Source organism: Micropterus dolomieu, linkage group LG01, assembly GCF_021292245.1.
Source record: "Micropterus dolomieu isolate WLL.071019.BEF.003 ecotype Adirondacks linkage group LG01, ASM2129224v1, whole genome shotgun sequence".
NCBI lineage: Eukaryota > Metazoa > Chordata > Actinopteri > Centrarchiformes > Centrarchidae > Micropterus > Micropterus dolomieu.
The window spans coordinates 52,079,427-52,101,707 of NC_060150.1; the positions used below are offsets into that span (position 1 = coordinate 52,079,427).

Here is a 22,281-nt window from a genome sequence, read left to right on the forward strand (position 1 = left end):
ATGTACAGGAGCATCTTAGGAATGAATGGAATAACAACATAGAAATTTATACAGATGGATCTAGAGACCCTGAGAGCAGGAAAGTAGGCTTTGTTTATATGTTCCCCGTATTCATTTAAGACAGTGTCATCGACTGCCTGATGGTCTTTCAATCTTTACAGCAGAGTTGGCTCTGCTGTAAAGATGGCGATAGGGGGAGAAAGAGATGGTGCTAGGTCAGACTTAGTCAGGGAGATTTTAACACTGGTTTATAGGCCAGAGAGGTGGGGGTGTAGTGTGGGTTTCCTGTGGGTTCCAGCACATGTGGGGGTTGAGGGGAATGAGGCTGCTGATGAGGCGGCTAGGGCAAGTTGAGGTAGGGAAAATGTGGAGGTGGAGGTTCCATTTGACAGACTGGAGCTCTGTAGCATCATCAAGTAAAGCCTGACCCAACAATGGCAGCACGAGTGGAGTAAAGACGTTACATGACATCAAACAATCAGTAAACCCTGGGAATATGATGAACTTGCCTCGGATGGATCAAATTAAATTGGCCAGATTAAGATTGGGACATTGCGGGTTGGCAAGTGGACTGTTTCTGGTGGGGAAACACAGGGACGGCAAGCGTCAAGAATGTGGAGTAGAGGAGTTGGTCAAACATATCATCATGCACTGTCTGAGATATGCTGAGGAAAGGAGACTGTTATTCATGGGTCTAAACGATCTGGGAGTTGAACTATTATCTTTAAAACTCTGATGGGTGAAGGTCCTAATCAAAAACAGAGGGCATTGGAATTAATTTACTTCTTAAAATCTGCGGGCCTTTATTGGAAAATATAGGACAGGAGGAGCCTTAATGTAGACTGTTACTATCACCAATGGGAGGCAGCAATGCACTAACCGTGCCTAGTCTGCCGGAAAAGGAACAGAAGAAGAAGTTGCCATGGCAGCGCTTGCTGTTTGGCTCAGTGTAGCTGAGCTGCAGCTGCGGCTAACGCTAACGCTAGCTAGCAGTTATTAAAACTTAAACTTTTGTCACTACCGACGTTTGTGGGACAGCACGATACTTCACCATGGTGAGGAAACGCTTTGTTTTAATCAGTAGTTTTATCACAGTAATGTTGTGGAGTACGGTTAGCATGTAGTAGCTTAGCATCAGCCAGCTACAGTTATAGCATGGACGCTAACTATTATTAGCTTGGTGTAAATGTTGATGTGTTTTCTGTGCAGCCGCCAAAGAAGACCAAAAGCAAAAAGGCCGGGCAGAGGAAGTCTTCTTCTGCTGTGGTGGACGGTCTTTCAACAGAAGAGATGTCCAAGGATCAGGTCAGAGATGCTAATACGGCTATCTTCCTCAAAGCTATCTAACATGAAAGGGTGTAGCTTCACATGCTAGCTGCAGCCCAGTGTTTTGTTGTTGCTGCTCTGAACTCCAGCACATTAACGTGTGGGAAATGAATCAATAACTGTGCTGAGGTCCATCTTTACATTTTGTGCAATATATTTTTATACTGCCAGTCAGTTTGTTCTTTCACTGCTAACCTTCAATCCACGATGCCTCCTCTTTCATACTTATATTCATCCTTACATTTAGATTGATTATATTGATTAATTATATATATTTATCCTACTTTTATTGATGCTGCTCCTCACTGAGAGCTGCCAAACAAAACTGTCATCATTTGCCTACAATGACAAATAAAGTGTATTATCTTATTTTATAAATGTAGAAAATGTAGCCCTTTTTATATTTTGGTCCAGCTTTGAGGACTTGAGTACTTAAACTCACTTGAACGATTTCATTTACTACCACTACTTTGTTCTCAGATGTACTTATATATTGTGCGTTTTGCTCTACTACATTTATTTGACAGTTACAGAGTTTATATTAAAAAAAACATATAGTCAGCTTATTTAAAATATTAAAGAATACAACAATATGTAAAGTAGTAAACATCTGCTCCCCCTCGTCCAGTGACATTACAATGCTGCTTCCAATAAGTTTTATAATAATAAACCACTCTGGATAATGCCAATATTAAATGCTCCATATTTGTATAGCACCTTTCTAGTCTTTTGGACCACTCAAAGCACTTTTACACTACATCTGCATTCACACACTGGTGGAACAGCTGCCAGGAGCAATTCGGGGTTCAGTATCTTGCTCAAGGACACTTTGACATGCAGCCTGGAGGAGCCGGGGATTGAACCGCCGGCATTCTGATTAACAGGCAACCCGCTCTACCCCCTGAGCGACAGCAGAAGGGAGTTACAAACTCAATTTCACTCTATAACCTGATATATTGAAAATAAAATAAATCTACCTACCTACTTTTACTCTGATATTGAACCAGACATTAAGAATAAAAACATCTTATGATGCAATATTAGTTGACATTAAAAATTTTTTAATATTAACATAAACAAACATTTTGATGTTATTTCTGGAGGAAGTTGCACCCTTACTGAGACCCAAATTAGTCAGTTTCCCATCGGTGTGGAGAACACTGAATGTGCACCTTTTGGTTTTGGTCTCCAGCCCAGCTTCTTCGACTTAAGTGTTCTTGACATGCAGCCCTGGTGCAGGTAGATGTGGTGGAAAGGGCTCAGCTGTTTGAGGGAGCTCTCCAAGAATCTGAGCAGCAACACTAATTCTGACTGGGGAGCTAATCCCCCATTAATAGAAAAACACAAATATAAATCTTATGTGCAATACCAAAAAATGAGCATGTAAAGAGGAGGTTGGGGTGATGGAGGAAGCTGCTGCATGGTGTACTACGAGTTAATAGTAAGAAGTGTTGGGTCAGAATGGCTGCTTACTAGTTAGCTTGAAGCCTAACATCTCTACTTATGGTGAAGCATGTAAACAGTAAACCAAAGATCTCCAAAGCTTCCTGATCCAAAAGATCCACACTGACACTCCTCTCTACAGATACTACTGCTATAAAATATTAAAATAAAGCACCACCATCAAAGAGCATGTAGGGTAGAATATAATTTTTTTTAAAGCAGAGCCATCAAACAACTTTAAACTGCTACACTAATTAAAGTTTTAGTTACATTTTATTTTCATCTAGCTGATGCTTTTATCCAAAGCGACTTACAATTGCTATTGAGGTCGCACACCTCTGGAGCAACTAGGGGTTAAGTGTCTTGCTCAGGGACACATTGGTGGATGTGGGGAATTGAACCCGGGTCTCTCACACCATGTCTTGTCCACTGCACCATCAACCCCCCTTAGTGTAGCCCTGAGGTCATCAAAGTGGGAGGCGGCATTCCAGGGGGGCATTTTTACAGAAGTCATGTTATCAGAAGGAGATGAGAGACCGCCTAAATGTGCATAGTTTAGTTAAATAGATAGTTCAGAGAGTCTTTCCCACTTTCCCAGAGTCAGAAACTAATAAATTCCTTTGTTTAAGTACTCGATTTAGTCTGATAGGATGTCAAACTGCTATATTAGGCTCTCTGATGAGTGTTTATGGGATCAAATAACATAATCATAACATAATCATCCAGGAAAACTAAGGGGAGTGTAAGGGGATGCACCTTTTTCCAAGCTTTGTCAGAGAGGAGGTGCACAGTCTCAGGCTTTAAAAACCCCTGGTGAAGCAGAAATATGTGCTCTGCAGCCATATTATGATCTAACAAAAATAAAAAATCTGATCCATCAAGGAGAGAATTAATAATAAAGTGAAACAAACAGGTAGGATTGAGCACTGACCGTCCAGCTCTCACTGTATGGGTTGTTTGTGAACTTCCAGCTGGAGGAGCACATAGTTCGCCTCCGAGAGGAGCTGGACAGGGAGCGGGAGGAGAGGAGCTACTTCCAGCTGGAGAGGGACAAGATCCAGGCCTTCTGGGAAATCTCCAAGAGGAACCTGGAGGAGACGAAGGCTGAGCTGAGGAACAGACAAAGGGAGAGAGAGGAGGCGGAGGAGCGCCATCGAGTGGAGATCACTGTGAGCTGCATGCACATTTAGTCAAAGACTTTATTTTTATTTTTTACTGGAATATTTTTATAAATTAGTTTTTAAAGTGTGTGTTTGATTAAATACTGCCAGAGTACAGAGATAATTAGAGAAAACATAAGTATTAGAGTAGTAGAGTATGTAAAAATCCAAAAAAATATATTTACATATACTTATACTCCTATGTACTGCTTCTCAGTACTGCACAGCCTGACGTGTCCACGCACACCTTACCTATATTCTTCTTTCTATTTATCTACTGCAACAACAAAATAATATTCTGCAACAACAAAATAATATTCTTCAAATTAGTCTTATTTTTCAGAAATTTTATGTAAAGTTGAATTTACATCAAAAATCATTGTGGGGTTGCACCCACTGTGGTCAGAAAAAGATGAATCTGAGAGATGATTAACAGAGAGGAACCAGTAAACAAACAGAGAGGAACCTGGAGAGGAACCAGGAACCAAACAGAGAGGAACCAGGAACCAAACAGAGGGGAACCTGTAAACAAACAGAGGGGAACCTGTAAACAAACAGAGGGGAACCTGTAAACAGAAGGGAACCTATAAACAGAGAGGAACCTGTAAACAAACAGAGGGGAACCAGTAAACAAACAGAGGGGAACCAGTAAACAAACAGAGGGGAACCTGTAAACAAACAGAGGGGAACCTGTAAACAAACAGAGGGGAACCAGTAAACAAACAGAGAGGAACCAGTAAACAAACAGAGAGGAACCTGTAAAACACATTTGTGCTGCACAAAATTTAGTTTTTTCTTTAAATTATTTAAACTTTCTAGCATTTCCTTCTGTAGAAAATAACATCCCACCATCTCTATATGATTCATCTGATTCAAGTGAGTGTATTGAAAGTTTACTTACACTGAAACACGTCTGATTGGTGCGTGGACGGTGCTGGCGTTCAGGTGTACAAGCAGAAGCTGAAGCACGTCCTGGCCGAACACCACGGCGCGATCTCTGTGCTGAAGACGGACGGCATCGCCTCAACCTCGCTGATCCAGAACCAGCACACAGAGTCAGAGGTTGCGCTCCAGGGAGAAAAGCACGGCCTGCAGGCGGACCTCAGGGAGAAGAAGCTCCACAACGAAAATTGCATCAAGGAGCTGAAGCTGGTGAGTCTGATTTTCATTTTTAAAACTTTCAGCTGCTTTATTTCTACAGCTATGCCTCACGTCTGTCTGATTCCCAACAGAAACACCAGGTGGAGCTAATGGAGCTGGCAAACAGCTACGACAGAAGAATCAGAGGTGAATAAACCCCATTTCCATTTGAGTTACAATAAAAAAAAAAACCCGTCTAAACATTTTCCTTCTGTTGCTTTATAAACAGGACTTGAGGTGAAATATCACAAGAAAATGCAGACGATGATCGAAGCGGAGGGCAAAAGGCGGCGGGCCGAGATCAACGAGATTGAGGACAGAATGAAGAGTCGCGTGGTGACTCTGGTGGAGGACCACGACAGAGCTCTCCGAGGCGCTGAGGAGTACTACTCGGCCATTCAAACCAAACTGCTGGCGGATCAGAAGGAGCTGAAGGTGAGAGGCGGTACAGGCTGGAGTGAAGGAGTAACAGCTCAAATTAAAAACTCACTGTTTCTACTGAACTTTAATGGCAGGAATGTGAAGAGGTTGATTCACTTTATTTAGAGTTTTGTTTTTACTATAGACTTTCAGGCAATGTTCAATGTTCAGGTCATTATTGTTAACATATCCATATAAAAGTTATTTGTATCTCATATCTTATTTTGCTCTCACAGTAAGGGTTCCCTGAACTAAAACAATATTTATTCAGTTGTTTCACAAAGATGTTTCAGCATTTTTGCATCTTCTGTCCCGACGTATATTTGAATTATTTGAGAAGTGATTTATTTACTTATTTAAAAATAATTGATGCACAATTTTTTACCAATTGGTCTACTTCAGGCACTCACAAATGTGTTTTTCTCCACCTTCAAATAATTAACTTGTAAATAGTTATTTTGCTCTCACAGAAACAGTTTCTGGAGCTACAATAAATTGTCCCTATTGTGTGTTTTTATTTGGCTCTATGATGTTCTTATATTTTGTGAATAAATCAGTTTTATTTGAAAGCTCTAACCTTGACTAGAAAACCACATGTGGTGACGATGTGAAGTAAAGGGTTTTCTGTTTTGGTTTGAGGTGGCTGCCATGGTTTTGTTTGTTGTTTGGTAGGAGGAACTTGCAGAGGCAACGAAGCTGCAGGCGCGAGCGGACAAAGAGCTTTCAGCAGCCGAGCAGGAGAACAAACGCCTGAGAGTCTCTCTGCAGGACGCCCAGCTGAGGCTGCCCGAGCTCCAAAAACAGCTACAAGACTACAACCAGGCCAAGGCCGCGATGGTGGTGCGTTCACTGCACAGGGTTCAGAAAGCTCTCTTAACTAAAAATGAAGCTTATTTCATGTTAGTATTTCAGTGTTTTAAGTTGAGCAGATAATCTTGGATATCTGTTTATTTTACGATATTTTGTGCATTAATACTCATTGTTACCCGTGCTTAAGGAAAACCTACGCATCTTGAGTCAAATTTCTGTATATTTTTCCATCTTTCACATGAGTTAACAAACTGTTAATTATGCATCTGACAGACGACCAGAGCTCGAGTGAAGGTCGTTGAAAAGGAGCTGAGGGATCTGACGGTGGAGCACGAGCTGCTGCTGCAGGCGTTTGAAAAGGTAAAACAGTCACATCACAGGTTTTACCTTCCGTTCAGCCCTGCAGGTCTTCATACGAGCGTCTCCGTGCCCGGCAGGTTCAGCAGGAGCGAGACGAGCTGCTGAAGCGGCAGACAGAGGCCATCCTGGACGTGCAGCAGAAGAGCGGCCTGAAGGAGCTGCTGCTGGAGAGGAAGCTGGCAGCGCTGACTGAAACGCTGGAGAAGAAGGAAGCTCAGCTCTGCGCCGCGCTCTCGGCCTCCTACGTCGACCAAACTACAGGCAGCAGCGCCGCAAACAGACTCGAGGTGATTTCATATTGATGTTTCCAAAAGTTAAAAAATGCGTCTTTGCATCTGGATTTGTGCAGCTCTGAGCATATTTGTCTTACAGAACAAAGGCGATCTGTACTGATGGTCTCAAAACAACTTCCTTTTTAATGATTGAAGTGGCACCACAAGGTTCTGTGCTTGGTTTGTTATTATTTACAGACCCTCCAACTGTTCAAGAACAAATACCTGAAAGTGTTTTTCTTCTTGTAGGAAATACTGGAGTCTAAGCACGCCACCATCAGCGCCTTGCAGAGTGACTTGGCTCAGGATCGAAAGGTCAGTCGGGTTTTTGTTTTAATATAATCAATGATTCTCAGAGAAGTCTGTCAGCTGATGTGGTGATGACATCAAACCCCTGACCTGCAGGAGTACGACGACCTGCTGCACACCTGTAGGGAGAAGCTGAAGGCTGTGGGTGTTCCTCTGTACGACTTTCCCTTCAGGCCCTCAGAGCAGATCCTGGGGGGACAGAACTCTGCCGGACTTGCCGCTAAACACTGAACTCCTCCAGGTGTCATGTTCACACTCTGCTCCACCTGGATATTTTCAAATCCAAACTAATTGACTTCTTCTCTACCTCTCGCTCTCTTTGATCAAAACACGAGTTGCATGCGATAATGAACACGCAGATTTTACATACTGTTTTGAACATATCTAAATGTTCTTTCTGAGGGGACTCGTCCTTCATCCTGCTGCTGAGAATTTTCTGATGCTGCTGGTGATGACGGTGTTTACCAGGTAAACTAAATCACTAAGGTTGTTGTAAACAACAATAAATAATGCTTTTATCACAATCCTTTTGACTTGAGACATTTGTAACTTCTTCAATCTCGAGTTTCCTCATTTTAATTTGTATTTACTTTTTCCATTCACTGTAGCATATAGCATTGCTGAATTAGTTACATTGAAGTTTCATTTGATGAAAACGATTTGTTTAACAAAAGTGAAATATCTCTTTGCTTTGTTTCATGTGGTTTTTAATAGGGATGCACCGATCGGACACTGACTGAATCAGGTATCTGTGACAAGGGGGCCGAACTATTCAATTCATTCATCCGCGTACTATGCAGTTTCAAGTCAATAATTTGAGGAATTTGACGCTTGCCACACCAACAAGTTCTACGGCTACTTGAAATATCTGCAACAACTATTGGGGCCAACTGTAATAACGTTGGTGATCCTCTGACTTTTCATCTAGCGCCATCATCAGGTCAACATGTTGATGTGTCCAACACCTTTTCTTTTTTATGACCAAGTATTTTATGCAAGTTCATTTGTGTAGCACATTTCAACACAGCAATTCAGAATGCTTTAGATGAACTTAAAGCAACATAGGGAAATATAAAGAGACACTGAAATACATTTTATTTTAGAGAAAAGAAAATCAGGACAGTAAAAGTTGCAGTGCATGAAATATTACCCAAAAGGCAGTGGTAAAAAGAAAAATCTTCAGTCTTATTTAAAAGAACTGACAGTTTCAGCAGACCTGCAGTTATCTGGGAGTTTGTTCCAGATATACGGAGCATAATAACTGAACGCTGCTTCTCCTTCTTTAGATTCGACTCTGGGGACAGAAAGCAGACCTGCCCCAGACGACCTGAGAGGTCTGGATGGTTCGTAACGAAGCAGAAGATCAGAAATGTATTTTGGCCCTAAACCATTTAGTGCTTTATAAACTAACAGCAGGATTTTGAAATCAATTCTTTGACATACAGGAAGCCAATGTAAAGACCTCAGAACTGGAGTGATGTGATCCACTTTCTTGGTCTTAGGACTCGAGCAGCTGTGCTACGAATAGTTTTGGTAATAAACCAAATAAATCAATAGTTACGGTGAATATGGTGAAGAATATACCTGATAAACACGTCAATGTCGTCATTGTGAGCATGCTGTGTTAGCACTGAGCTCAAAGCACCACTGTGTCTAAAAGCAGTTAGCATGGCTATAAACTAGTCCTGTTTGATAACCCTTAACTTTTAATAAAGTAATAAGCGTATTTCTTAATGTATTGAACTATCCCTTTAACAGTTATTTATTCAGAGAGAAAAAAACAGTCGACAGTCTGAGTGTTGTGGTACATTCCCTTTACTGACATTCAATGTCAATTGTTCACATTGCATACAAGCACATCGTATAGAAAAATTATGCACATCAACATTTACATTCTACACACACACACACACACACACACACACACACACACACACACACACACAGTATGGCTTATGAAAAAGCAGTCAGTGGTTGGTGGTTCATTTTCAGGCAAATTCAACTGGGCTGGTGTGATGTTCAAACCTGTTTCCTGTAGCTAACAGCGAGGCTCTGGAAGACTTCAGCATTGAACAGCTGCAGCTCGATGAAAGAGGCAGATTTATTGGAAAATAAAATCAGCACTGTAATATAGTGTTGAGCTGCCAGAGGGACAGAATATTCCATCTCTGAATGAGTTATTTGTCTATGTGGGAAAACGTCAAATTATGCGTTTGAATTTGTGCAGATACAGTGAGGAAAAATGGCGTCATGTATACGAAACAACACCGTCATCTTCTGAGGCTCTAATCGTTTGTTTTACAGGTTTGTGGGTCACTTTTTGTCCGTGGCTCTTCAGCAACTCTTGATGTCCTGAAACATGACAATAGACCTCTCGCCAAACTTCCATCCAATTCAATAATTCATGATGCTGCTTTAAAAAGCAAATATTCCTTAGATGAATTCGTAAAGTAAGTGATTAGAGCTCAGAAAAGCGCCAACACAGACCAAACTACACAGAGACGTTTATGATCTCTAACTTTGAAGACTAATAAATGCTCCTAAATACCACAACGTCCTTTCAAATGTGAGGATAAAACTACATTTGAAGAATACGTTTATGGCTAATTTGGTGTTGTCATGTAAAATTTTGGAATTTGTTGGCACTAAAACTGGGATTACTTGACATTTGGGAATTCTGAAAGTGGAGCTGTTTCAACCCCTGCCGATATCACATGCACACACACAACCAGTCAAAAGTTTACAACATCTCCATTTTTCTACTTCGTATGTAAATCTAAGTCCAGTGAAAAAAACGTTTAAGTCACCAAAACAGAAATTGTCAGATCTAAAATTAACAATTAAATGAAGGAGTTTTGTTCATTATTTCACTGGAGGATCAACAGATGATCAGCCGCTCTGTCTTCCTTCATTATTATAAATAATATATATAATAAAGTCCAAATAAAGCTTCTGAGGGTGTAATAACAATGTTTGCTGTAGAAAGATGTTTGAAGGCTTCATTTCCTTCCACTGCTGCAGAATAACCAAAGAAGGTAAAGACAAAGTTAAGGTTAGAAAAACTGAAAAATAATGTAAATTTCAGAACAACTTCAAGTTATTCTGCAGCAGTGGAAAGAAATGAACCACATTTCTACAGTAAACATGTTGGAACAGCCTGTTAATACACCCTCAGAAGCTTTATTTGGACTTTATTATATATAATATTAATGTGTGTCGTAAACATTGTTTTTAGCAGTTTGCTGCATACGTTTTGTCCCATTTAAGGTTTTTCACTGAACTTGAACTACTTAGATTTACATACAAACTGAAATCATGGGGGTGTTCTAAAACTTCTGACCGGTGGTGTACATGACTTAAAAGAAATGTTTTCAGATGGCACAGAAAGCGTTTGTATAAAAAAGTGGTTAAATGTTGGTTATTGTGGCAGTCACAGTTCAGTTTAAATGAGATCTGACGCCGTGTGAAACCTCCACAGGGCAACTTCGACAGCCATCAGTGACAGCTGTGTGGACTTCCTTTAAACTTTTAGCAGTTCAAAGGTTCATAAAAAAAAGAAAAAAAAAAAGAATAGACAGTTTAGTGCTGGTAAAGGTCTTAGCGTCCTGACAGCATTCACTCACAGCTGGTGTGAAGACAGATTATTTCTTTATTCCTAAATTAAGTTTCTGGCAGCTGAGAACTCTCCTGTGTTTAATCTGACTGATAAGGTTTTTAATTAAAATATTTTCTTGCTGAATATTAGTGTTCTAGCAAAAATTATTTTATTATTTATTTATTTATTATAAATTATCATTCAACTCAACATGATTTTCTAATGTACTGAGCAACCAGAAAAATAGAAACTCCTGTGTTATTACGCAGTCCTGTGAACAACGGTTCTTTAAATGCAACCTTTGTGAAACGGTTGTGAGGTGTTCAGACTAAAAGATCAGACACGTTTCTGTACATCACTGTCAAGTTGCATGTTTGTTTTTCTGGACATCCTGAAAATGACTCTGAACTACACACTGTGTTAAAATTATACAATTACCTTGCAGGGTAAGAGTTAAAACTTACTTCAGGTGACCATATGAACATTTAAAAGCGAGGTTTTTCTTGCTGTAATCATCCCCTCCTGTTCACACTAGACTTGAAAAGATCCATCTAACAATGATGATGTCAGTGGATGTGATGAACAAAATCCACACGCTTATCTGAAACTAATATGAGGCTTCAGCAGTCTAGTAACTGTGGAAAATATCCGCTTGATTTCTCCAACTCGGATGGTTAAAGCTTCATATTAACTTTAGATAATCTTTTTTATGCACAGAAGAAAGAGTGTGGATTTGTTCTCAATCACGTCCAATGAACATTAAGAAGGGATCCATGTCCAACAGGAGGAACCATTGCAGGAAGACAGTGTTCTTATGGGCACCTGACGTGAAGAATTGTGACTGTGAAACTGGAGCAGGTGAGACCACGATGAACCCAACTCCTGAATGGTTTGAGCTTCTCTTCCACAGTGTTACCGTGGTTTTAGTGCCTGGTGAGTTGTGTCTGCTCTTTATCTGTAAACAGTGCTGGAGTCACATCAGCAGTCTGACAACAATTCTATTTTTTGGGACTTTAGCTTTTAAATCTCTGCCGTACAAATATTCGCTCCGTTTTCCATGCAGGCTGCATGTCGGACAAACTGTAGCATCAGAGTGTTTAACACTTTGTAATTAATTTATACCCGCATCAGCACCACAACTTCACATCCTTTGTACCGTGTCTGCATGCAAAGAAATGTAACAACGAACAAACGTGTCCTTCACACAAACCGCTCTGCAGCGCCATCGAGGCATTTTGGCGATCGAACCCGTTCTCCTGCCAGCGTTAATGCCTCGCCCAGCCCACTGACAAAAATAAATTAATTGCTTAGTCTATAAAATGTCCAACAGAATTTCCCAGAGCCAAAGTTAATGTACTGAAATGCATCATTCTGTCAGACTAACAGTCCAAAGATATTCGGTTTACAATGATTCTGAACACAGAAAAATAACAAATCCTCACATTTAAGAGGCTGAAACAAGTGCACGTAAATTACTTAAACAATTAATTATCAGGTACCTTTAATAAGTTACTTTTTTCTCCTGATTGACCATTTAGTTATTCAACTAATTGTTTCAGCAGTAGATGAAAGCAGTGGTTCTTCAGGATAAATCTCCACTGAGCTGCTCGGGGACTTTCCCGACAGCGTTAGTGTTTTCTTCTACTTTTTGTCACTACACGAGGGAGTTGCCGTAAATATCAAAGCAGCATGTAAATATATTTAATATATAGCCGTTTGTGTGAAATAAAGTGTTTGTACGGTCAACAGAATCTCTTGTTCGTAACAAAGTTGCATCATTAATTGTGGCTGGATATATAATGCAGAAATGAAACGTTTCCTATTTTAACGTTCATGATAAAGTTTCCACTAAGAGTTGGACAGCACGTGGCAGCTTGGAGATCTTCGTCCCGCAGGATGACGGGAGGATGGAGAGGAAACTGACCTGCAAGTTTTTCCTTCTTTGACCTTCTGAGGTGATTCTCCCAAGAAACAAAAAGGCACCGAGCAGTTTGTTTGTTTTGTTCTGACTTGGAGAAGATTTCCGAGGCTTCACAGTTAGATCAGCCGGTGCCGTGGCTGCTGTACTCAAAGACGCCCTTCTTGAAGAACGGCGAGAACTCGCAGATGGCGTGTTTGGTGAGATGGAAACCGCCATCTGCGTCAGTTCTGAGAGGAGAGCCGGAGGACAAGAGCATCACCCGGAACAAGTTCCTCAGATAACGCTGTAAAAAAAAAATGCAGCAGCAGCACAGAGTCAGCTCCCCTTCCTCTAAACTTCTAACATTTGTATTTCTCAGACAAAGAGCTGGATAATTAATTAATTATATTGGGATTATTCTGACAGATATTACAGTTTGCAATATGATGCACGATTACTGGGAATGATCATTTTAGCATCACAATTTTTCTTTTCACTGAAAAAAACTGAAATTTAGGGGTGAAACAAAGAATTGACGTATTTAATAATCAATTCGTTCATGACGTCATCGGGCCGAAGCAACAACGCCAGCTAAATGGAGGGAAATGATGTGAACGGTTAATAAAACACCACAACATCAGCGCTGGTATTAACACCTTCATGACCTAAAACCTCCACAAGAGTGGTAGCATTCGACTCTTCACACAGCCAAAAAGGTTGTGAACTGCAGCGTCTATGTGTGAGGCGGCGGCGGCTAATCCGCCCCAGACTCCCTTAAAAGAAACAGTTTAGTAAGTTGTGAGTTAGGGGAAACTATATAAACTTTGTGAAACGCTGTCTACTAAAATTGTTATTATTGGTCCCCTCTTGTAAATTCGGCAACTGTAAGACAAAGTTATTCCTTTCTTTGTATAAATATAGTGTCAGTTTGTGTTGCAGTACCGGTGTGTAAGCTCCTCCGTCACTAGACTGCAGATCAGCTGTTCAGGTTAGTGCTCGCACAGACACTTATTTCTTACTGTATTTACCTGTTCGGTCCATGAAAGGACTGGATTTCAGTGGAACTTTCTGTTGCTGCAGCAGAAACGTTTTTTGAAAGCAGTATTTATTTTACAGTCTTGATAATTTCCACATACAGTAAACAACCTCAAGTTTGATTTAAAAGCCGATAGCTAAAGGAGAGGCATTGTGTAATTTTGTGATTCGTAATCCAAATAGCCGATTATTCGTTTTAATAACTGATTGAATAATCAACTATCGAAACAGTTGTTAGTCGCAGCCCTACTTAAAATCATGTTTTCCATTACACGCTTGTGTATCTGTATTATCACGTTGAAACACAATAAACAAAGTTTTAAATAAAATAAAATAAAAAAAATCATGAGGAAGTGACATTTGTTGGGGTCTGAATAGGGCTGGACGATATGGCCAAAAATGTTATCACGATAAAAACATTTCATGTCATTCGATATCGATAATTATCACGATAAATGTCAAATCATTATTTCTTTCAAGTTTAAAGGCTGATTTTTGCTCCTGACTGAAAATTGAAGAAACCAGATGGTTAATCATGTGGTTCAAATTTTCTTTATGGTCAGAATGGGACAAACACTTGATGCCAAACAGTGGATCACTCAACAAATCTGAGGGAGAACATTCAAAACTATTATGATAAAAAAATTTAACAAATTTGATTAGTAAATCTTTTTCAGTGCCTTTTCCTCAACAAAGTATATATTTTAATAGAAAAATGAAGTGCTAATTTGTTTTTGATTCAATAGAATTAAACCAAATATTTATTGACAATATATTGAACATTATATTGATATAGAGGAAAATTATATTGTGATATTATTATTGTTTTATTGCCCAGCCCTAGGTCTGAAATGTGTTTACTGACATCTGGAGAAGATTTGTAGGCCAGGCTGTCTCTGCTGTACAGTCACACACTTTACCTTCATCAAAACACTGCTGTGATTTGGATGTTTTGATTAATTCTGCAGCCCTAGTGAGAATCAAACTGTATTAAAATGTCTTGCCTCCAGGTGATTCCGACGCTCAGCGACCATCCGCTCGTCTCGGTTTCCAAACAGTTTCTTGGGAGGGAACTCGAGAGCGGCCAGCTGAAACAGAGACCATCGTGGACTTAAGTGACGTTAACAAAGACCAATACGGTTCAAATGTGAATATTTTGTTAAAGTGGATCAGAGAGTCTCACCTGCGGATATTTTAATTTGAGGCTCTTGTGCATTTCCCGGAAGCGGCTGTAACGTCTGAACACCGTCCACATCTCGTCCATCACGGTGATCTGATGAAAGAGACAAAAACAGCTGATGAAAACTACACAAAAAATCTACACATTTACACTTCAGTGTACGAAATCATGGGCATGACTCAGATCTGATCCTTTCTAACCTTTGTATATGACAAAAGATTTTTACCAAATCAACAAAACTGGGTTCTGAGGCTTTCATGTACTGCAGGCAGACTTGTTTTAGTTCAATATTGGACCTATCAGTTTCCCGCCAAAACAAGCTTCACAGGAAGGTGCTAGTCTGTCAGTTTTAGATCAGCACAGAGCTCAGGTTGTGAGCCAGATTACAGGTTCACACAGCTAACTCACAAGATCCAGAGTACAGACGTACATTTACCAAAAATATTCAGTTTGTTAGGTACACCTGAACAGTCTGATACCATTCCAATACAACTGTTAATAAAGTTTTATTAAAAGGTTTCTGTTGACTCGTTAGTGACGGTATTGGACTGCATTATATTCAGAGGTGTTTCGAATATTCTGCCCCTTCGTGTATGTAAATTAGGGCTGTCCACGTTGAAGTTTGAGATTCATCTAGAAACCTTAACGCGATATTTATATAAATTAATCATATTATCAAGTTTGTCCCCAAATTCCTCCTGTAATTCTAGCGTGGGTTTTTACCTGCAGCTGAATTACTGCAAGCCGTGACAAACGCATAACACGAAGGCTGAACGGCGCTTAACTTAATTACATTTATGTTTTCATATAACTGGGGATGTCTAAATAAAATGTAGTCCAGTACACCACCCACTTTAACTTGGACCTCAGTAATAAATTTACATATTCATTCATATGTTCAGCAAAAACTGAAAACTGAAACTGCGATAGATGTTATGGCAGAGCTGCTGTATTGGATTGCATTAGACACACAGGTACAGGTGTGCTTAATAAAGTGGCCACTGAGCAGCGGAAGTAAAATACATGCATCTCAAAATTGTACTTGAGTATTTCCATTTTATGGTACTTTTATACTTCTACTCTACTACATTTCAATGAGAAACAATGTACTTTTTAATTTCAGTTATTTTGCAGATTCAGAATAATACAAAATATGATTTTTCCATATTTTATTAAAGATTAAACTATCCAGCAATATATAAACTAGTTAAAATTGTCCCCACTTTTACCAGCTGCAACATTAAAGTGATTCAAACATAAATAAATCAATAATCCTAATCATTTAATACAAATTATTCTGACATAGGCCATTTTAATTTTGTAGTATAGAGTCTATTTTGATGCTAATACTTACTTTACTTGAGTATAAGCACTACACTGTGGTTTTACTACGTTTACCTAAGTATAAAGTATTTCTGCCACTGAGTTTGAGTTTAGAACCATAAAACCAGAATTTCGAGTAGTGTCCCGACACATTTTATGGAAAAAATAATAATAATAAAAAAAATGAACTGACCTTCACCTCAAACTCAAAGTGCTCATCCTTCCCCTGCCCGCGGAGAAAGTAACGAGGAATGCTAACTTTAACGGGCTCCTGGAAGCCATCGGCGCTCGTCGCGAGAGGACGAGAGACCAGGTGCTGCAGAGGAAGGAAGTCACCGGGAGAAAAAAAAAAGACAGGACAAGAGAAGAAGAAGAAACAGGTGGAGAGTAAAGGGTTGACTGTGAAGGTATTTCTGAACTCGACTAAGAATGATTTACTATGATAGCCAAAAATAATCAGACGATAAGAATCGGACAAAGTTCAATCTTTATTAATCTGTTTACAAACGTAACATGTTCTTACGATGTGAAATTATTTAAAAGGTACATTAAACCTTCAAATACACACTATTTATATTCCATCAGAAAAACCCTCCCTCTCTCTTCAAGTCAGCAGATCACAATCATTTTTCTGAAAGTTTTCCTGTAGAAATCTAGACTAAACTTTAACATTTTGAACCAGATCAAAAAACAAACAAGAACACGACTAAAATCAGTAAACAGACAAGGACACAGATGAATTAATCTACGTCATTAATACGTAGAAATGGTTCATCTTCATCATTATGACTTCATATAAAGAGATTACAGTTATGCCAACACCGTCCTCATCTCAAATTACAATCTTTCGGATCTGATGGCAAAATCACGCAATAACATTTGAATAATGGAGTGAAAAGTTTATAAAATGTTTAAAAACTGTTTTTTTAAAAAAGACTTTCAGATGTGTCCATTTTACTTTGGCACGATGACGAATCACCTTCTTGGACAATAACTCTGAACACTTTCTGCTTCTCCTGAACACAGGTAAAGCACACTGCATTTGTGAGTGAGTTCAGGTGAAACTGCCTTCAGGTGTTGTAACTCAGGTACACAGATGATTAATCAAGATCACAGCTTCTGAGGTGCAGCCGAAAGATAACTTCCAGGAGTCGCACCGACTGCTGTAATCCGAGACGGAGGGCACTTCAGCTGAGCAGAGCCTGGACTCCACCTTTCTTTCTTGAGTCGGTGGTTTGTGAGTTGCAAACGTGATTTCTAACACCAGCCAGCTGTCAGTCTGCCTCACAAGCAGGCATCTGATCTCCGATCGCTTCCGGAGTTCGAGCCCCTGAAACTGGGGCTGGGCGAGGACCATGCTGGAGCCCCGTGGCACCGGGTGAAAGACGCCATCCTCCCGGAGCAGAGCCACGTGAGTGTCCGTCAGGAGGAACTGAAAAATGGCGTCCTGATGCACGCGGGTGGAGTTCATGACCTTGACGCTGGTGTAGAGCAGAGGACAAATGTCTGCCATGGAAGGTTTTCCGGGACCATCCATGTTCCCATGGATGATGTAGAGAAGGTCTGCGAGGACCCGCTTAAATCTGGAGGTGACTTGAAGACCGCTGTCCAGGATGATGTCAGGAACATTTGATGTCCAATCTAGAGAGAGGACCATGAGGTCATCAAAGAGTAATGGGTGTTGGTCAGTCCCTTCAGGGAACTTTTCAGGAGAAAGGGCCTTCAGTAACGCCTTGCAGAATTCCTGGGTGAGCTCTTTGCTGTGGGTGAAGACGGCCAAGATGGTGTCCTGGGTGCAGTCCATTAGACGGACATGCTGCCCTGCCAAGCTAACCTCGACCTTCTTGATTTCCACGAGATTAAAATGGTGAAAAATCGCTAAGGTGTCATCTGAATTTGTTTTACTAGACAGCACTATTATGTCCTTTTCCGACAAAACCAAGCACCCAGACTTTGGAGTCGGCTGCTTGCTGTTGGCAGTTTTCAGCCAGAAGATGCTCAAAAGCTTGTTGACCTTCATTCGAGGAACCAGAGATTCCAGCATTTCTAGCATCTTCTGGGATGAAAGTGACTGCAGCCGAGACAAAGCTGGCGGCAGCTGGACCAGCCTCTGGTAAAACACTTCAGGACAGGCGTTTCTGAGAGACGACAGAGAGCCTTCGGGCCATCCCGAGATGCCCGGGATCGCAGACATGCTGCAATTCTGAGTAAGACCAAGGGCGCGTTCCCTCGGCAGATCAACCAAACTGACTCTGTTTACAGGTTCTGGCTCCGGTTTAAGCCGCATTAGATGAACAAGTGGCAGCTCTTTGGACATCATGGTCACGTACCGAGAGAGTACAACTTTTATTTCATCTACTGGTACATTTCGAATGATGTCCCGTGTGCCCTGCAGCCTTCTACCAGCATCTTTGTATGCTTCAGACAGCTTTCCAGCAACATACCCCACAACATAGCCCCTGCTGGCTGCCACTTTCTCAGCTCCTGTGTCGGCCTCTTGTTTGATTTGACCATTAAAGGATTCCTTTGACTTCTGTTTGGAACTGACAGAGTTCTGTGACTCTGACAACTGATTATTGGAAATTTCTGCATCTTCTCCTATCCCCGAGTCACATGTCTGGTGTCTGACTTTGACCTGTGAGTAAGAAAGAGAGCGTCCATTTACCAGCAACTCTTTCGCTCCATCGTCAACCTTTTTATCATCATCATCACAAACACAGAAGGCCGAATCGTTTCTTCTTTCAGCAGTGATATTCTTGTTTTCATAAACTCTATTGGTCTCGATGTTTGCCAGGGTTTTGTCGCAACAGTCAAGTTCGCAAACAGCTCGGCCCTCGTCTCCTGGAGGGATTTTCACTCCTCCTCGCCACCATTTGTTTTTGTCACCATATTTGTAAGGCATTTTTTCAATCAAGACTTCAGCTGGGGTTTCCAGTTTTTCTTCTATGTGAAGCTTTAAGAGGCAGTTCTCCGGTTCCTCCAACATGTTTTCTTCGATGTGAAGAGGGGAGTTTGCCTCGCGCTCCGGGGCAGGCAGGAAGCTAGACCACAACCCGCTGGCTCTCTGTGTGCACAAGGGGGAGTCGAAGAAGGACGTGAAGGCTCTTTGAATTATATTGCGTCCATAATCCACCCCATTGAGAATTACAGTTCCTCCATCACCAGGTGCACAGGTCAGTTGTAAGTGATTCGAAACAAACAGTGTGAGGAAGGTTTGGCATGCAAATTAGGATGATGTGTACAAAAAAAAAATACTCTTAAAAACTTTAAATTCCAATCAAACGTGGGCAAAGTAGCATGTGCAAACAATTCCAATGATGATACCCTCCCTTTGTGACTGGATGGATGGAAGTTTCTGGCTCAAACTCCACCCATCTTGCACCTTTTTGGATTGGGAAAAAGGCATCTGCAAATACTATTTTACCCATGTACGATTGTTTGCTTTCCATTTCTGCTACCGTCTTAAAAAAAAAACAAAAAAAAAACAAGGAGGAGAATGAGCTTCCTTTCCTTGGTTCTTCCAAAAATAAAAAAAGAGAACTCAACTGTAACATTCAGAGTTCACAAGTCACAAAATTCGCTATTTCAGCCTCCATCTCGTACTTTCAAAACCCCACTGGAGTGACTGATATTAGTGCCTGGAATTCTAAAACAAAATTGTGTCTGTGTATGCCTGTTTGGCAACCCTTAAAGATTAAATATGGAAACCCATTCACAATTTCTTGAATTTTCTAAAATTATGAGGAATCATGTCAAGATTTCTTTATATTTACATGTAATTTGTACCATCCATATGAACGATAACAGGCATATTTTTTATACAATGCAAAGTATACGGAACCCTTGTCATTGTAAAATCATAACAGGATTAGAGATTTTTAATCATTCATTTAAATTAAATTAGAATATAATCCTAAAACCAATATAGGATCCTGATCTTACCTCATATTTAAGCCTCCTTGGGTTAATGTTTTGCAGCTTTTCATCATCCTGAAAACAATAAAACTAAACATCAACTCTCAATAAATCTCAATAATATAGTGAATATTCTTAAACTGATTAATGTATATTATACTTCATGATGACAGTGGGAAAAAAAATAAAGAATTAAACCAGGATAAATAAAAAAGGTGCAGAAGAACCCAGTTTAAAGAACTACAACCCAAACTGATTGATGGAAGAGTGGATCCATAACCGTATTTAGGAAAGTCATGCAGATTACAGAGCAGGGAAAGTCTCACTGGGACATTCAGAGCAAGCAGAACCTGGTCTTACCTCATCTGTTAATCTAACAGAGCTAGAGTCGCTAACATCTTCCTCCTCCTGCAGGGTTAAAGAGCTAAATATCAGTTCTACACAGAGAAAAACGCTTCTGACGGCAATCTGTCACTGGACCGGCTGCATTTCTTTATTCACTTTTTACTTTTATGAGTGAAATAAGAATTTTAAAATTTAAATGAAGCCCCAGATGATGATGTGTTAAGTCTACAAAACCTTACCAGCTACAGCTAGAACTGGCCAGTGCTGTAAAGCAGCCGGATCCTTTACTTACATCAACTGGAGAGAAACCCCGGCCTTTCTTGGCTTGAACAGACCACACTAACTATTTTCTGTCCATAATCGCAAAACGATCACAAGACTTTTTAGGCTGCAACTACAGATTGTCATGATCAATTAACCTGCCAATTACTCAATTAATACTTTGGGCCGTCATACACCAGTAAACAGTCCAAGCCCATGTCTTCAGATGATATTAAAACACAGAACAGCAAATTCTCACATTTAATCGATTACCAAAATAGCTGGGGTGATTAACTTTCTGTCAGAGGCGTCTGGATGGACTGAAAGAGTGAAGGCTGGTGTACACAGCGGGCTTGGAAGCCGAGTTGTAAAAAAATTCATCAATTCAGCAGTACCTTGTTTTAACCTGTGGGGTTTTATTCAAGTAAGAATGAAGTTCTTACCTTGAGCGATTCACAGGACAGAGACAGGTCCATGTTGCTGCTGCTGCCGTTCAGAAGATTCATCTTGCGTAACCGTCGCTGGACTTCCTCCTCAATGTACGCGTTTATCCTGGTGCATATTAATGAAAAACCAACGTTAGCAACAATGTCAACAAATGGATAAGAAACCAAACGCTTGATTGAAAGATCAATCCTCAAATCCTAACCTAATTAATCAGTGACAGTACAAAGAAACAGATCTACGTGTTGAGACGAAAGTACGAAAGTTAAAGGATAATTTCAGTACGTTTTAAACCTGGACCCTGTAGACGCCGGTGGAAACGAAGGAGGGGAGTTTGTTGTGTACGAAGAGGAGCTACTGGCAAGATTTTATGTCCTTACGTTACGCCAACTTCTCTCTGACTCAATGTTTCCACAGGCATCTTCCTGCAACACCTCGCCGCTCACAAGATTTTAGAGCGAGACTTTTTATACCTGCTAATCATTTTAACAAAATAGGGCCCAGGTTTAAAAATACTGAAATAATCCTTTTAAATTTGTATGAAAAGCAGCAGCAGCAGAGGCCCTGCAGTTTTAAGGCAGCAGAGGTCTGTGGGGTACCTGTCCTCTGACAGCGGCAGCAGGGTGTTCAGACTCTGGATGTGGCTGACCGGGGAACTGTTGTGACTCGTCTTCTCATCCATACTGGTGGAGTGAGTCCTGTTGTTTTCTTCCCCTTCACTGATCCTCTGTCTCAGCTTCTGGATCTCCCGCTCCACTCTGGAGGGGGAAAAAAAAAAAAAAAATATAACAGGATTATGAGCAGCAGCTCCACAGATTTTCTGGCATTTTCACGCCAGTGTCAGTACAAACAGGAGGGGGCAGCACAAAGTGAGGAGACAGTGTGTTGATGGAAAATGGGATTTAGAAGAAAAAATCTAAACCATTACATGCTTCTGTTATCTTTTTCTTTTAAATCAAAGTGAACCAAAACGTGCTGGTTTCAGCGCCTCATACAAATTTATTTATTTATTTAGTTTGACCTTTAATGCATACAGGTTTTAT

At 40.4% G+C, this 22,281-nt stretch overlaps 2 protein-coding genes across 7 annotated transcripts in view; one reads left to right on the plus strand and one right to left on the minus strand.

The window, feature by feature from the left end:
* The first annotated feature begins 901 nt into the window (after positions 1-901).
* LOC123970907 (dynein regulatory complex subunit 4-like) lies at positions 902-7,764 on the plus strand. The gene is made up of 11 exons (XM_046049296.1): positions 902-1,055; positions 1,210-1,305; positions 3,741-3,938; positions 4,875-5,081; positions 5,162-5,216; positions 5,299-5,504; positions 6,162-6,329; positions 6,573-6,659; positions 6,737-6,946; positions 7,181-7,246; positions 7,337-7,764. The coding sequence occupies exons 1-11, from the start codon at positions 1,053-1,055 to the stop codon at positions 7,469-7,471; spliced, it is 1,431 nt and encodes a 476-aa protein (XP_045905252.1). The 5' UTR covers positions 902-1,052; the 3' UTR covers positions 7,472-7,764.
* Positions 7,765-9,037: 1,273 nt separating this feature from the next.
* Positions 9,038-22,281, minus strand: part of kif16ba (kinesin family member 16Ba) — a 39,482-nt gene continuing 26,238 nt past the window's right edge. The window contains exons 20-27 of one of the 6 annotated variants that reach the window (XM_046046678.1): positions 21,838-21,996; positions 21,238-21,346; positions 20,549-20,596; positions 20,216-20,263; positions 16,473-16,589; positions 14,954-15,043; positions 14,775-14,858; positions 9,038-13,039 (exon numbers count right to left, since the gene is read on the minus strand). In XM_046046678.1, the coding sequence (XP_045902634.1) occupies positions 12,878-13,039; positions 14,775-14,858; positions 14,954-15,043; positions 16,473-16,589; positions 20,216-20,263; positions 20,549-20,596; positions 21,238-21,346; positions 21,838-21,996 (817 nt within the window). In that variant the 3' untranslated portion in view covers positions 9,038-12,877. Of the gene's footprint in view, positions 13,040-14,774; positions 14,859-14,953; positions 15,044-16,466; positions 16,590-16,748; positions 19,338-20,215; positions 20,264-20,548; positions 20,597-21,237; positions 21,347-21,837; positions 21,997-22,281 lie in introns of those variants that run through there. The other 5 variants (XM_046046672.1, XM_046046688.1, XM_046046645.1 and 2 more) reach the window with 5 other exon arrangements.